The 15,401-nt window shown below is 45.6% G+C and overlaps 1 protein-coding gene across 6 annotated transcripts in view; it reads right to left on the reverse strand.

Moving 5' to 3' along the window:
- Positions 1–15,401, reverse strand: part of PWWP2A (PWWP domain containing 2A) — an 86,798-nt gene that overhangs the window by 29,977 nt on the left and 41,420 nt on the right. For 3 of the 6 annotated variants that reach the window (XR_012505725.1, XM_074361019.1, XM_074361016.1), the window contains exon 1: positions 730–1,406. The exons of 1 other annotated variant lie outside the window; for it this stretch is intronic. Coding sequence is in view for 4 of the 5 variants with exons in the window: in XM_074361019.1 (XP_074217120.1) it covers positions 730–1,313 (584 nt within the window). In the remaining variant the exon portion in view is untranslated. Of the gene's footprint in view, positions 1–729; positions 1,412–15,401 lie in introns of those variants that run through there. 2 more of the 6 variants (XM_074361015.1, XM_074361014.1) reach the window with 1 other exon arrangement.

Here is a 15,401-nt window from a genome sequence, read left to right on the forward strand (position 1 = left end):
GTGCTAAGACAAGACGTTTGTGAGTGAACAACCATTTAAACTGTATCTAGTTTTAGGAATTCGTATTTGAACACTGTTATACCGCATCATCTTTTTGATATTAAAGGTTAAAAAATTTCATTTTTTTACACTTTTCTTTACGCTACTTTTCTTAAAGTACTTCCCTACTGAACAGTTCTAACAGTAAGAATAATAGTCAAACGGCTTATTTTTAATAGACGCTGTCCGCTTTATAAGGAGTGACAGTTAACGTTTGGGAACCCCAATGCACACATCCCTTTCTCCAACCTCATTAAAGTTAAAGGTTAATTTGAGAATGAAGCAATCTCCTCACTCAGCACCCCGTTCTCTGATCCCCCCCGAAAAAAAATCCTCCTGCATTTTGCATTAACCCACCCGCCCCAGTGTGGATGAACCAGGACCAGGTCGTGGAAGGAGGCCGGGGCTGGGAGTGAGACCCGAGAGCGCGTCAAGCACCCGCACCCACTCCGGGCGGCACACCTGCCCTCGCAGGCGCCCACCTGGGGCAGGGACCGCCCTCTCGCGGCCCTGCGCGCCTGTCCCACTCGGAGCGCGCGCCACACGCCGCGCGGGACCCGAGGGCGGCGCAGGCGGCGGGGCGCCCGGGAGGCGGGAGCCCGGGGTGAAAGGGCCGCCCCGGCTGGCTCCCTCCCCAGGGACCGAGCGGGCCGGGGTGCCCTGGGGCCGTGCTGGGGGCGGGCGCGGTACCTTTTGGACAGATCCATAAGGACCCCGGAGAAGAGCTTCTCCCCGAGGCGGAACGACACGACGAGCGCGTCCTCAATGATGTGGTCCAGCGTGACCCGCACCTCCGAGCCGGGGATCAGCTGCGACACCGCGGAGTCCCCGCCCGCCGGCGGCACGAGCGCCTGGGCTGCGGGCTGGGGCAGCGGCGGTTCCTGGCGCTCTTCGGGAGCCGGGGGCTGCTCGGGCGGCGGTGCCGGGGAAGGTGGAAGGTCGGGCCCTTCCTGAGGCGCGGCTGCCGCTGGCTCCACCACCGGGGCGGGCAGCTTCTCCTCAGCCTCCAGCTCCGGCCCCGCCGCCTCCGGGCTGCGGGCGAGCTCCCCCGGCGGCGGCGGTGGCGGCGGGAGAGGCGGCTCGTCGGCCTGAGGAGAGGACTGCTGCCCGTCGGCCTCGCTGTCCGGCACAGATGCTTCAGTGGCCGTGACTGGGAGGGGGTCAGTGCCGGCCTCGCTGCCGGGGATGGGCTCCATCTCCGGCTCAGCCTCGCCGGCGCCCCCCTCCCCGGGGGACGCTGCAGTCGCTGCCGCCTCTGCAGCCACAGCCGCCATTTTCTTCCTGGCTTCTCCCTCCTCCAACTCGAGCTGCAGCGGCGGCGGCAGCGCTGCTTGGTTCCCTGGGCCTTCCCCTCCCTCCCGCGAGCGGTTTCGTCCCGCCCTTACCCCGATGCTCGTTATTGGCACCGCGCCATTGGTTCCGTCCTACACCCCTCCCGCACTTGTGATATTCCATTGGCCAGATGAGGACGTCAATTATCCAGTCAGTCCTTCCCTCCCATACAGAGTAGGAACTTCTCATTGGCCGGACGAGTTGTCAGATGTCGAATCCTAGAGGAGGAGTGCGGCGGGGTGGGCTCAAAGGGGGCGGGGGGAGTCACAAAAGCGGAGTCCTACTTTCTATTGGCTGAAAGAAAAAGTATAGCCTTGTGGTTGGCCTACGCTCCTGCCCATTATCAGCCAGGTTTTCAGAGGTGAGAGTAAAGGAGGGAATCACGTGTCCTGCCTGTTCTTTCAAAGGAGACCGAGGGGAGGAGTAACGAGGAAATAAGGGAGGGGAACCTCTTCCCAAGAATCCCTGCGCGGAGGTCCTTAGAATAAATGTTATTTCTAGGCGCGGACCTGCTTGCGGCTGCGTGTGGGCGCAAGCTTTTTAGAGAAGGACAAGTAAAGTTTGCAAATAATTCTACAAAACAGTTTTTGAGCTCCTACTATGCTAGGCACTGCGCTAGGTGCCGGGGATAGAATGATGTGCAAGACATTTTCCATAACCTCATGGCAGCCACTCCAGCTCCCACACAAGGAGTGTTTTCTTTGAGTTCTCCCCACTTTCTAGGAACAATGCACCTACTTATTTCAAAGTAGGAAAATGCTAATGAACATAGAAAGGATAGCAGGCACCCTGAATTAAGCTGATGAATGTTCCGGAGAGTAGTCCTGAGGCATTGCTAGACTTCCCTGTGAGCTACTTTTTCAACCTTAATTCACTGGAAAGTAGTCGCACCTGGTTCCTTGCTTCAGCCTTTTTCTTTCCTGGCCTCTCCTATATCACAAGTGCAAAAAGCCTCTGTCTTCAGTGTCCTAATGACCCTACTTCTCTATTCCTACTGTAAGTTTCCTGATTTGTTTTGTCCGGAGGAATCTACTGAGCCCTTTTCTCTCAAATTCCACCTCAGAGTGAGACTTTTCTCCCGAAGAGATTGTAGACACTGAGAATGACTACAGGAGGGAAAGGAACAAAGTTGCCAGCATTATAGGGAGTAAAAAAAGTTCTAAAGAATACGCACAGCTGACATTTATTGAGCAACTTCTATGTGCCAGGCACGAGTACAAACACTTAGTATAATATCTCATTTAATCCTTACAGTACTCCTATAAGGCAGGTACTATTATTATACCCATTTTATACATAAAGAAACTGAGGCACAAAAAGGGTGCCCAAGGTCACTCAGTAAGTTGCAGTCAGAATTCCAGTTTTGCATTGAAAAGACTGAAGATGGGAAAAGGTAAATATCACCATATGCTCTATTTCAAGCCCTGTGGCTCTTCTTGGGAAAGGCGAGTAGGAATCCCAGTCAGGGCAGAGTAACAGGAGGGAACAAATTTATTTAGTGTCTACTCTGTGCCAGAGATTTTCGCATAAACTCTCATTTAAAATCCTGTGAGTTAAGCCTTCTCCCTATTTTACAGATAAGGAAACTGACCCTTAGCCAGGTTAAAGGTCACACAGATAGCTAGCAGCAAATCCTTTAGAACCCAGGTCTTTCCAAGTGCATAATTGTTTCACTCATTCATTAATTGAACAAATAATTGATCTCCTGCTGGCTAGATGCCTGCAGAAAACAAGCATGGATCCCACCCTTCAGGGTCTTCATCATGGTCACTTGTCTATATTTCACCATAATCAATTAACTAAACACAAAATAGAGCTCCATGAAACTCCTAGACCAACACTGAGTTCCCACATTGTCTAAGATCCCAGAGGAGAAGAATACAGTTCAGGAACTAGGACCTGATTACCTCTTGCAATAATTCATTGCCAGACACTGCAGTGAATCATTTAAATTAAGGATTTATAGTGGACGGTGGCATACCGAGCAACACTTCTAAATCACCATTTTCACCCTGCAACTCAAGAGTCTGTACTGTCTCCCCATGTTCACATCAAGTGTATCCTCTTCTGCTTGTCTTTCAAGGCCCTCTGTCCTACTCTGTCTGTGAAGGTCTGTTCTCTACTACTCTCCAAACCTCCTAATACTGGGAACATGTTCATCCATTTATTCAACAAATAAATATTCAAGGTCTACTATGTGTCAGTTACTGGGCTGGGCAGGCAGAAGGCATGCAGTAGGAACATGAAAGCCTCCTGGGACATGTTTTCTAGTTAGGGAGCTAAAAAATAAGCAATGAATAAATACCATGATTACAGATTGTGAGCAATGCCAGGAAAGAAAGAAACAAGATGAGGTGATAGGGAATAGCTGAGGGAGGACCAGAAAGTGTCTCCTTTAGATAAGGTGGTCAGAAAAGGCCTCTCTGAGGACAAGACATTTTAACTAAAATGCAAAGGATAAGGAGACAGCTATTGACATTGCTGAAGGAATATTTGGGTCAAAAGGAACAGCAGTTGCCAAAGTCCTGTGGCAAAAGAGGGCTTGGCTTATGCCAGAAACAGAAAGAGAGCAGTGTGGTAGAAGAGAAGTAAGCAAGACGATAAGTAGCTGAGATAAGGTTGGAAAAGAAGACAAGAGTCAAATCAGGGGACACGGGTGTAGCTCAGTGGTAGAGCGCATGCTCATCATGCACAAGGTCCTGAGCTCAATCCCTAGTACTGCCATTAAAATAAATAATAAAAAAATTTTTTTTAAAGAGTCAAATCATACTTTATATGATGCAAATACCAAAATAAGAGATTATGCCCTCGGGGGGTTCCAAATCTATGGCGGCCCCAGCTTTGACTTGTGCTGTTTGTTGTATCCCAGTCTCCTCTAACTTCAGCCTCCTCTGAGCATAGCATCAGCACAGAGGAGGCCTTTGGTACTTGAGGCTGAATGGATGGAGGATTTGATGAATGGTTGGAAGGCTGGATGGGGTCTTGCTGCTGAAACAAAATGCCACAGGCTGGGTGACTTATAAACAACAGAAATGTAGTTCTTACAGTAAAAGTATAAAATCAGGGTGCCAGCAGGGTCAGGTGAGGGCCTCTTCCAGATTGCAGACTTTCTGTTATATGCTCACTTGCAGAAGAGGGCTCTTTGGGGCCTCTCTTATGAGAGTATTAATCTAATTCATCAGGGCCCTGCCCTCACGACCTAATCATCTCCCCAAAGCACCACCTCCTGACACCATCACCAAGATTTCAACATGTGAACCTTGGAGGGGCACAAATATTCAGACTATAACAGATGAATAGTGGTTGATTGGACAGATCATTGAATAGATGGATGGATGGATGGAGGGATAGATAGATGAATGCCAGGGATAAGAATCCAGCTGACTACTCAAGCAGATCCTGGCTGTCACAGATTTTGATCTCTGAGCTCTTCAGGGGACTAAAGTTTGGTGTCTAAAAACTCAGAGAGTGGAAGTGAATGACCCTTATGTAACTCTGCACAGGGACTCTGACTAACTGTATGATCAAGGCATGATCTTAGGCAAGTTGCTTATAACCTCATTTATAAACTGTCATAATAATAATTACCTTCCTACAGGGTTTTTTTTTTTTTAATTCTGTAACATACATGAAGTGCTTAACATAGAGCCTAAATCAAAGTAAGTCTAGCTCAGTAATTGTTATCACCAAGATCTAGAGATTCAGAATCGGGGTGGCGGGGGCGGGGGTGGGGGTGGGGGTGGGGGCGGTGGCAGAGGCAGCTTATAGCCCAAGTAGTAGAGCACATGCTTAGCATGCAAAAGGTCCTGGGTTCAATCCCCAGTACCTCCATTAAAATTTTTTTTTTTTAACAAAGAGCTCCCTATGTTTTTTCTGGGAAGACTGTCGTTTGCTGTGACGGCCTTAAGTGCAGCTTTCTGAAAACTGGGTGGAAACCTCAGCTAAAGAGGTACACGTAATATGACATCCATTCTTGAAAACCACAAACCCATGATCTTTTCGATAGAATTGCTTCTGTTTCATCATAGTTTCTCTCTGTCTTGACTTCCTCGTCTCTACGTCAAATGGTAATAATCTTCTCTATATCAAATAAATTGGACCAGGAACCCTTTTTATTATCCATCCCAAAGGTCTGGAGGCCTGGGCGGGAGCGTGGAGGTCATTTGGTTTATCCAGCGCAAAATCTGAGCCAGAGGCTGAGGGCCAGGCCCTGCTCTTAGCATTTGGTTCATAGCTTCTCGCCACCAAGCAGCTAGTTCAGTGTCTACTTCCACCGATTCCTGTCACTACACATATGCAAACACAAAAATGACCTGAATATCCAGTTCCAAGTTGCTTTGGTTCATTTCTATACCGAATTCCCACTCTCTGTTTTATTTGTATTTGCTTGTTTTTAAAACAGTGGAGATTTTGGGGGGAAGTAATGTGTATACAGCTATACATAGGAAAACACCCTTATGATGTCTGTCTTGTTCATAATTTGCCCCGCTACCCCACAGCACAGTGCCTGGCATACACAGGCCTTTACAAATATCTGTAGAATTCATAAACAAATGACTAAATCAGTGAATAGTTATTTCAAGCGGGTATAGGGTCACTGTGGGTTTTCTTTTCTTTTTGCCCATCTCCATGTTCCAGGAATCCTAAGTTCTCATTTTTCTACAATAAATATGTATTTCTCAGGAAAAAAATGTTTAAACTCTCACTTTGGCAAATAAATACATAAACAAGTGAATAAGAGAGAGCCGGCGTAGCCTTGAAACAGGAGGATTCCAAACGGGCTGTCTGGACAGGGTGTGCAGAGCTTTGGGGGTGACTCATTTCCTGGGAGCTGATGGGCAGAAAGGACAAGAGAGTCCCCATCCTGGAACCCAGAAGCTCCACCAGCCTGCCCTTTCTGGTCTCCTTTGGGTCACAGCACATCGTTTTTTGCTCTGGTGTATTTACTGGGTGAAAATGAGAATCAAGTCCCCAAAAGATTTTTTTTTCAAGGACTCTAAATGATTCATTGGAAGCTCTTGGACCTTGGCTGTCTCTGTGGCGCCGCATGGGAAGTGGTACCGCTCCGGCCCCCGCCCCGCCCCAACCATCCCTGAACCTTCAGAGGCGACCCCTTTCTGTACGTGTTGGCTGGCCCCTGTGTCCAAATCCGACTTCCTTCTAGACTCAGCCCACTCCACCCAGGTCCGTGGATGCTGACGAAGAAGGGAAGAGACAAGCCAATTTAGTTGTCGTCCTCTCTTTGTTCCCTTGACCTTGAGGCACTTAACTCAGCAGAGCTCACAGCGGGGGGGGGGGGGGAGCCCGGCAGAGTTCTGGAATGAAAGGCAGGAGACCTTGGGGGGCTCCAGGAGCCCGAGCTCATTCTCTCTGCATTGGTCACCATAGTGACTTCTCTCCTAAGCCTCAGCCCTGTGCCTTTTGCTCGATATTCATTCATTATAAGGCCGCCTCTGCGCTTTCCGCTCTCTGGGAAACAGGCACCGCGTGCATTCGCACTCACGTGGCTGAGGCGCGAGGTGCAGGGGGCTGGGGGAGTGGTGGGGGGAGTCGGGGCGCGGGGAAGGAAGTGGGAGGGCGGTCCACCGCTCTGCAGAGAGAAGGATCAGAGCTGGAAAGGAATTCAGATCCCCTCTGGTTCTGTCTCCTCAGTTTACAGGGGAGAAAGGACTTGTCCAAGGTTTCTCAGCCCTTCAAGGGACAGCCCAGACTGGAACCTGAGAGGTCTGACTCCTGGTCTCACTGAGGGACTGCACTCCATCATCAGGGATGCGCAGGGCCCACGATCTCACCGGAGATTTTCTAACTTCTTGGCCTTTTGTGCCAAGCACTGGGGTCACACTTACTGGGATTGTCACTAAAGGTTACCAAAATTTGTGGTAATCAGGTAACAATGAGCCCCTAGTGAAAAGCCAGAACTGAGTTCCCTAGTGAGGCAAAGCACTTCCATTTCCACTACAAATTTGCAAGTAAATTAGTTCATTTAATCCTTAAAATTATCCTGCAAAGTGACTGTTATTTTTCCCTTTTAAATTGAGAAAACTGCGGCTTCCCAGAATAGGTTGAATGAATCAACTTGGAGTCAGAGGTGAATTTGAATGCTAACTCTGCAATTTACTAATGATAAAGAATGACACAATAGCTCTTTAGTACAGGTACTGACTTCAGATTCACTGAGGTCAAGTCCTGCCATTTCCTGGCTGTGTGACTTTGGGCAAGTTACTTAACTTCTCTGAGTCTCTACTTCTCCCTCTGTAGAAACATAATAGAACCTACTCCATAGAGTCATTGTGAGGATTAAATAAAGTAATGCATGTAAATCACTCCTCACTGTGTATAACTCTTAATAAGTGAGTTCTGGTTTTCCACAATTAGAAAGTACTCTCCTGCCGGAACTTCTGGTCTTAGACGAAAAGAGAAAACCCACCTCCCTCTTCCAGGCCCACCCAGACCCCAAAGACTTTCCTTTGTGTCAGCCAAGGAACACAGTACTTGAAAAAGGGACATTCCAAAGAGAGGAAAGTGAATTTGAAAGATGCTTTTCAGGGCTCGATTTGCATTTTTACAAGATTCAGATGAGGGAAGAGAAGGGAAGAGTGGAAATCAGTATCTCTCTATAGCTTTGCTGACAGTACCTCCAGAGCTGTGCTGCCCAACCCAGTGGCCACCAGCCTCGTGTGGTTACTGGAGACACGAAACATACCTGGTCCGAAATGAGATGTGCTGTAAATATAAAACATATATTGGATCTTAAAGGCTTGGTGGGAGAAAAATATTATAAAATACTCCAAGGATCATTTTTATACTGATTACATGTTGGAATGATATTTTAAATAAAAGACATCATTAGAGTTAAATACACATTTCTTTTGATGTTTTTAATATAGCTACCAGAAATTTTTCAGTTATATATGTGGCTCACGTTGTATTTCTTTAAGACAGAACTGAGTATAGAAAAGTCTAATTCCAGCTCAGAGGACCTGTAAGTGTAGGACACTTAGATTTCTCTCATTTAATTCTCACAACAATATTACCTGGAAGGTATTGTTATCCACATTTTGCTCACAGAGGATAAACTTGGGGATGCCAACCCTTCATTTTCCCAGGTAAGGTCACCAAATGTCTATTATTATGTACTATGATCATTTCATAAAAGAAAGATTGTTTTTAATAAGAACAAAATTAAACACTACAACTATGTAAAACAGTACCTTGGTCCCCACAATGGTCTCCTATAATGAAAGCAGCTGGCATTCCTTAAGGGCTTATTATTTTGCCGGCACTGGGATAATATATGCTCTATCTTATTCAGGTTTATAAAACTCACAAGGTTGGTACCATTATTATCCCCAATTAAGAGATGAGGAGACTGAGGCTCTGAGAGCCACATGGCTTATAAACTACTTGGCTTGTATCAAGAAAGCCATTCCTTATAAAGCCAGGAAAGGCTTTCTTGACCTAAGAGAAGGCATTTTGGCCAAAGTCATTTTGTGATCTAGGCTTGACCACAATGCTTGCCCTTGAATGAGTCTCAATAATCAATGATCTTATGGAACATAGAAATGCAGGAACAGAAAAGGCAGTCAAACAATAGTGCGGTGACAAAGCAGATTCCTAGTTCCTCCTCGAGGGATATACATAATAATATGTCTTTGAGTTCTGCATGAAGTAAGGCCCCCACCCAGGTGGAGGAGGGAAGAGTGATGCTGACCCCTGACTCAACTAACGCTTTGGCCCTAATTCGATGGTAAATTCTCTTCTGCTCAAGCCCCTTCCTAAATATGTATGTACAGTTAGCTTACAACTTCCCCAATTTTGCTTTTGAGGAGACATTGCTTTGGGAAAGACCCCTAGTATTCCTTGTTTTTTTTTTTTTCTTTTTGGTGGTGGGGGTGTGGGTAACTAGGTTTTTATTTATTTAAATGGAGGTACTGGGGGTTGAACCCAGGATCTCGTACATCTAAGCATGCACTCTACCAATGAGCTATCCCCTCCCACCCCCCGTATTCCTCTTACTTGCTGCAAGTAATAATAAATCCTTCTCCTGAACTTTGGCTTGGTTGTGTCTTTCACCTTGACACCCACCAGGAGGCGAACCCAGTTTTTGGGTAACAGGATTTGAACTGTCAAATGACAAAAATAATATAATTTAGTAATGAGTATCACGTCCTTTATTTAAGGACAAACAATCCATGGATTCGGGGAGGACAATGCCCCACAAGCAAAGGAGCACTCCTTCTGAGGGAGTGTGGGCAAGACTGAGTTCTACAGAGCATCAGATGAGGTAACTCGGAGACAGGGCATGGTTGGCTAAAGGGTCGGGGATTTCCTTACAAGGCCAGCAGGTCCTGTTTGCTAGGGTACAGGGAGCCAGCTTTAACTGAGCTGAAGGATTGTGAGTGGTGTAGTTAGGTTTCCCAGACAGTGATGCAGTTATAGTAAATGTGGGCTGAGTTAGGTCTAGATCTGTGACGGGCCCGGCCCCTGGGGCAGCCTCGGTTTTGTGGGTCCCGATATATGAATTTCCTATACCAGTTCCCCACTCTGATCAATACTATCAGTTGTGCTAGAGTATCGCTCAAAATTTATGGTGTTACTGCTACTCCACACTACCACTTTTTGTTCATGGTGGGGTCACGCTGGATCCCTTACTGGACTTCATAGGTTAGGATAACCAAAGTCTTGGTCCCTGAGTTGGCCATTTTCTTCATCCCATTTTTGGCATTCTAGGTCAAGGGAGGTCATTTGTCTGGTCCCCAGCAGCTGCGTGCATGCATTTAAAGCCTTTGAGAGAACACAGCACACAGGGAGACATGACTCTAGGTAGGGTAACACCCAGCATTTGCAGGGCACTCCAAAGCCAAGGTCCCCACCACCCAAACCAACTCAGATCAAAACATCAATCAAAGACCCTATTGACGGAGAGTCAATTCCTTAAGCCAAGTGGCTTGTTCACTGATCCTAAGTAGCTGAGTCTTGACTTCCCCAAAGTGTTAATCCAAGCACAAGTGGGGTCGGCCACAACACAAACACCTCCTTGCTCGTCTAGAAGATAATCAAGGGCTGTCCCATTATCAAGAACAATCCTGGCCAGAGAGTCCAGGGATTTTTGCTGGGCAGCTGTTGCTGTAGCAGCAGATTCTGTGAGTTAAGGAGAGATTCCTGATCATAGCCTCCTTTGCACTTACTCCTAATTGTGAATCACAAAAACCTCCTGATAATTCCTGTTTGGTTTGATAATGCAAATTGAGGGGAGTCGACCAGACCAGGGAGAAGTCTCAGTTGGATTGTGGATAGTTAGGGTACAGTTACATCACCCCAAAAGCACTGCCCAGTGGAGCACCAGCCATCTAGGCATTCATAGGCCCAAGATGTATTTTCTTTAAACCACCACAGACAAAAATAAACCCTGCTGGGTAACATACTATCCTGTGAAGTAGTAGTATCAGTAGATGGGCCTCTGAACCACGCAGTAGATTTCATCAGCCTCTCTGGATGCAGTGGCTTTGGCATGAAAATCTGTCAGTATCTGTCTCTGATTTTTCGGGCTCAGGTCTTTGAGTGTGAGCCTCAATCTTAATTATTGGGAGTTTAGAAGGGAGTAGAATGGCAGAGAGAATTACTTCTACTTGTGCGCCCTTTTTAATAGGAGTGCTGCTTGAGATTGGAAAACCTCTTTGTTTCCATAACATTCCAAAACCATGTACCACACCAAAGACATAGCAGCCATCAGTGTCAACTGATTTTTCTTGAGTGATTATGCGTGCTCTCTGGTCAAGGCAAATAATTCTGCCTGTAGTGCTGAATTCCCTTGCAGGAGAGGTCTGTGTTCAGTGAACTCATATTGAGTAGTGACCACATAATCAGCTTTTATACCTTCCCTGTTTATTCTTGGTATAAGACCCATCCACGTAGAGAATTAAATCTGGGGTAGGCCTATGCGGTTCAGATCTGGACGTGGGGTAACCAATCAGAAAGTGACTGTACAGCCATGTTCTTCTTCCTCACCTGAGAAGGGAAGTAAGGTAGCAGGATTAAGAACACCACAACGTTGAAGACGTGAGTGAGTTGGAGATAAAAGCAGGAGTCCACAGCAGTGGGTCTACTCGAGGAAAGATGCTGAGCTAAGAAGAAGAGCATGAAGTGTATGGAGGTAAATATCATTTCCTAAGGTCAGATCTGTTGAGGCTTCTATGAACTGGGCTGCAGCAGCGACCACCTTAAGCCGATTTGGGTAAACTCTGGCTACAAGTCCAGCAGCCTGCTGTAATATGTGGCAGCTCCCAGTCTTCCACTGCGGTCTTGAGTTAAAATTCCTAAAACCTGATTACACCTTTCATGGACGAATACAGTCAAAGACTTGTCACAGTTGGGCAGATCCAGGGCAGGGGGATTTTTGGAGGCTGTCTTAAGGTCCACAGGTGCTTGTTCATGTTTGTCTTCCCCATGATGGGGGTTCTGGTGTGGAGGTTTATGGATGTTCAAAAAGTGGGGAAGCTGTTGAGGAAAAATCAGGAAGCCAAAGCCTGCAATACCCTGCCAGGCTGAAAACCCCTCTAAGTTGTTTTTTTTGTGATAGGTTTTGGAAAGTTTTGTATTCATTGCATATACTTTAGAGAAAAGTGAAATCCCTCAGTGCTGTAAGTCATGTCCTAAATAGCGAATAACCTGATTGTAAAACTCAAGTTTTTCCTTTGAGGACTTGTGACCTTTGTGTGCCAACCGCTGGAGTAAATACACTGAGTCTAATTTAGAGGCTTCCTGTGTGAGAGAACATAGCAACAGAGCACCCACATATGGTAAAAATGAGGGAACTATAGGGTGCTAAGATCTTGATAGAGGGCTTGGGAAAACTTGGTGAGAACGTCAGTAAATCCTCGATGCATTACAGTCCAAGTACATTGCTGACTATTCCATGAAAGGCAAATAAATGTTGGTGATTTGGGTCCACGGGGATTTTAAAGAAAGCTGAGCTTAAGTCTACCACTGTGAACCATTCAGCAGTTGGTGGCACCTGTTATCATAAGGTCTTTGGATTGGGTACCACTGGAAAACGAGGAATCACAGTTTTGTTTATTGCCCTTGGGTCCTGGACAAATCACCATCCTTGCCCATTTGGCTTTTTAATTGGGAGGATGGGAGTGTTACAAGGACTGGTGCAAGGGACAAGTAACCCTGGTGAAATTAAAGATTCAACCACAGGGGTGAGTCTTTGTATAGCCTCTGATATTAATGGATATTGAGTCAATTTAGACAAAAGTTTGGTAGAGTGTCTTTGGATTTTATGGGTTTGGAGCTCTTGATTTTTCCAATGTCTAATGATAAAGCCACCCACAGATACTGGGGAACTTCAGCTTACTCTGGAGTCTCACAGGATTGACTCATCTTCACTGTCATCTACAGCACATTGTAGGGCACCTAATGATTGCAGTTTCAGTTGGTCAGGGAATGCAAGGGTTAGTTCTCCATCAGAAGTGACCTTTATGTGCCCTTGTAATTCAGATCAAAGACCTCAGCTGAATAAATTCACAGGCGTTGAATCACAAAGCAGAAGAGGTATAATTGTTGGAGACTGGTCCCGGAGTCATCTGCACCAGCTTTGATAGGCATGCTCGTTGTATCTTATTTGAAATCTTCACTATTTTATATTGCTTTTCACTCTGAGAGATAGTTTGTTTCTAAAAGGTGTAGATTTGTGACTTGGCTGGGCCACTGGGGCAGCCTTCATTTTGTGGGTCCTGAGAGATGAAATTTCCTTTATGAGAGCCCGCATCTGCTCGACTCAAGCCTGTTCTCCATCCGTTCTACCTCCCCATGTTGTCCCAGGAAGGGACTGCAGTTGGCATTCAGTTGTGAATTTGATGAGGGTTTATTTATTTATTTTGTTTAGGATCCCATTATAGATTCATATCCTTTCCCTCCCCACCGCACCCCAGTCTCTACTTGAATTTGGGGAAAGGTAATTACAGTTGAAGTGATGCACATAGTTAAAAGGAAGTCCACACCTCTGCCTTCATCTTGCATGAATATGGAAGAGGGATTTCTATCTAACCAGCCCTGCTCATTCTCCCTTCTGATGGGGAATGTCTGGAAGCTCTGGGGACTAAACCAAGCCCATGGAGAAGGCAGAGCTGTGGCTGGGCTGCCTGCCTCCTTCTCACCAATGGCTGCATCTGCATCCTTCCAGGCAGTGCCCGGGGCCCTGGGAGACCACTCCTCTTCAGCCCCCTTTCCACCTGACAGGAGATGTAGAACTGAGCTTCCCATATCTGAGCTACATTTGATTTCTGACTTGTCCACCTCCTAGCTTTCAGCTCTCAGAGCTCAGCCCTCAGGGACATCACTCCTGATTTCCAAAGCTGCAGCGAAACCTGCTCAGCATTAACCTCCAACTCCAAATTCAAATCCTGAGGCTGCAGATTTGCAGGGTCAGGGATTAGGGGAGCTGGCATTTTAAAGCCACAAGTATAAGGGGAGGCCATAATAATCATGCTTTTTAGTCATATTGGGCTTGTGACTATGTAATCACTGTTACTTGCTAGATGGTTTGCAAACATGGTATCATTAATCCCACATAGCAACTCTTTTCCATTATACAACTGAGAAAAATGAGGCTAAGAGAAGTGAAGTGATTTGCCCCAGGTCACACAGCTGGTACTGGCAGACCCAAGACTCCAAACCTGGTCTGTCAGGCTCCAAAGCTTAGAACCGTGAACTAGTTTGCCCAAGGTCACACCATGGCTAGTAAGTAACAGAGCCAAAATTCCAATTAAAACAAGAACAGGAGACCATGCCTTCCCCAACAGACTTGTAGAGATAAAAGAAATGGTAATACGAAATAGGAGTCAAGGTGAGTCAAGGTGAGTGAGATGAGCATTCTTTCAGGCACTCAAGCTTCTGCAATTTGATATTTCCCTTTTGAATAGCAATTTGATGATATATACAGTCCTTAATTTTTCAATTCCATCTCTAGGAAAGTAAATTTTTTTTAAAACTTCACAAAGAATTTTATCACAAGGTACTTTATTAAAGAGGGGAGAAAAAAAACAACCTAAATTTCACCAACAAGGATTGGTAAATAAATTATAATACGCCACTCAGTGGTATATATTACGTGACTTTAAAAGTTGTGTTCATAAAGATTTTCATTAATTCATTGAAATTTCATTTTCATTTCATTCATTAAAATGAAAAGTGCTTACAAAGTAAGTCTAAAAGGATAGAAAGTATTATAACAATGTTTAAATGCATTAAAAAATCCTGGGAATAAATATTCAAAAATATTAATAACGATTATGTTCAAATGTTAGAGATAGAAGCCATTGTATTTTTTCTTCTTTCTATTTTTCTGCATGATTAAAATCTCCCATAAGGTTATTTTTTCCGTAATAGGTAAATATGACGGTTGGTCACTATAAAGAGTATACAAATGCATGTACTCTGGACTTTGAAAGCTATTCCAAGAGAAGGAAAATCATAATGAATGTTATCAACATCTTTGGATTAAATGTAAAGCAGCTCAAAGTGACTAATTTGAAGGGAGCATGAGATTTATTCAGACTCTGCACCTCCCCCTTTCCTTTCTACCCCTTCACTTGTTTTAGTTTCTTGCCATCACTCACCACTGTATGAAATGATAGATTTTATTTACTTAGGTACCTACTTACTTAATTGGTGTCCCTCTGTACACCTTCCCCATCGCCCTCACCCCCTGCACCTTGAATCATCTCTAGCAGTCAGTGGGCCTCAGTGAAGACTTGTAGAAGGAATGAACTCACTCTTGCCCTGACATTCCCCTAAGTGCTGTTATGTTCACTTAAATCAGCAGTTCAAAGAAGAGAAACTGAGATGGGAAGGACAAGAACGTAATTTAAAAATACTTCCATAAATAAAAACCTAATTACCTCTCTCCCCAGTGCACCCCCCCCCCCAAAAAAAATTTCTGATCCTCTAGCGGCAGCTGCAATGAGTCAGGGTTATCAAAATAAATCACGCCCACTGCCAACTGTATAAAGAATATTCCACTGTTG

Source organism: Camelus bactrianus, chromosome 3 (genome assembly GCF_048773025.1).
Source record: "Camelus bactrianus isolate YW-2024 breed Bactrian camel chromosome 3, ASM4877302v1, whole genome shotgun sequence".
NCBI classification, from domain to species: Eukaryota; Metazoa; Chordata; class Mammalia; order Artiodactyla; family Camelidae; genus Camelus; species Camelus bactrianus.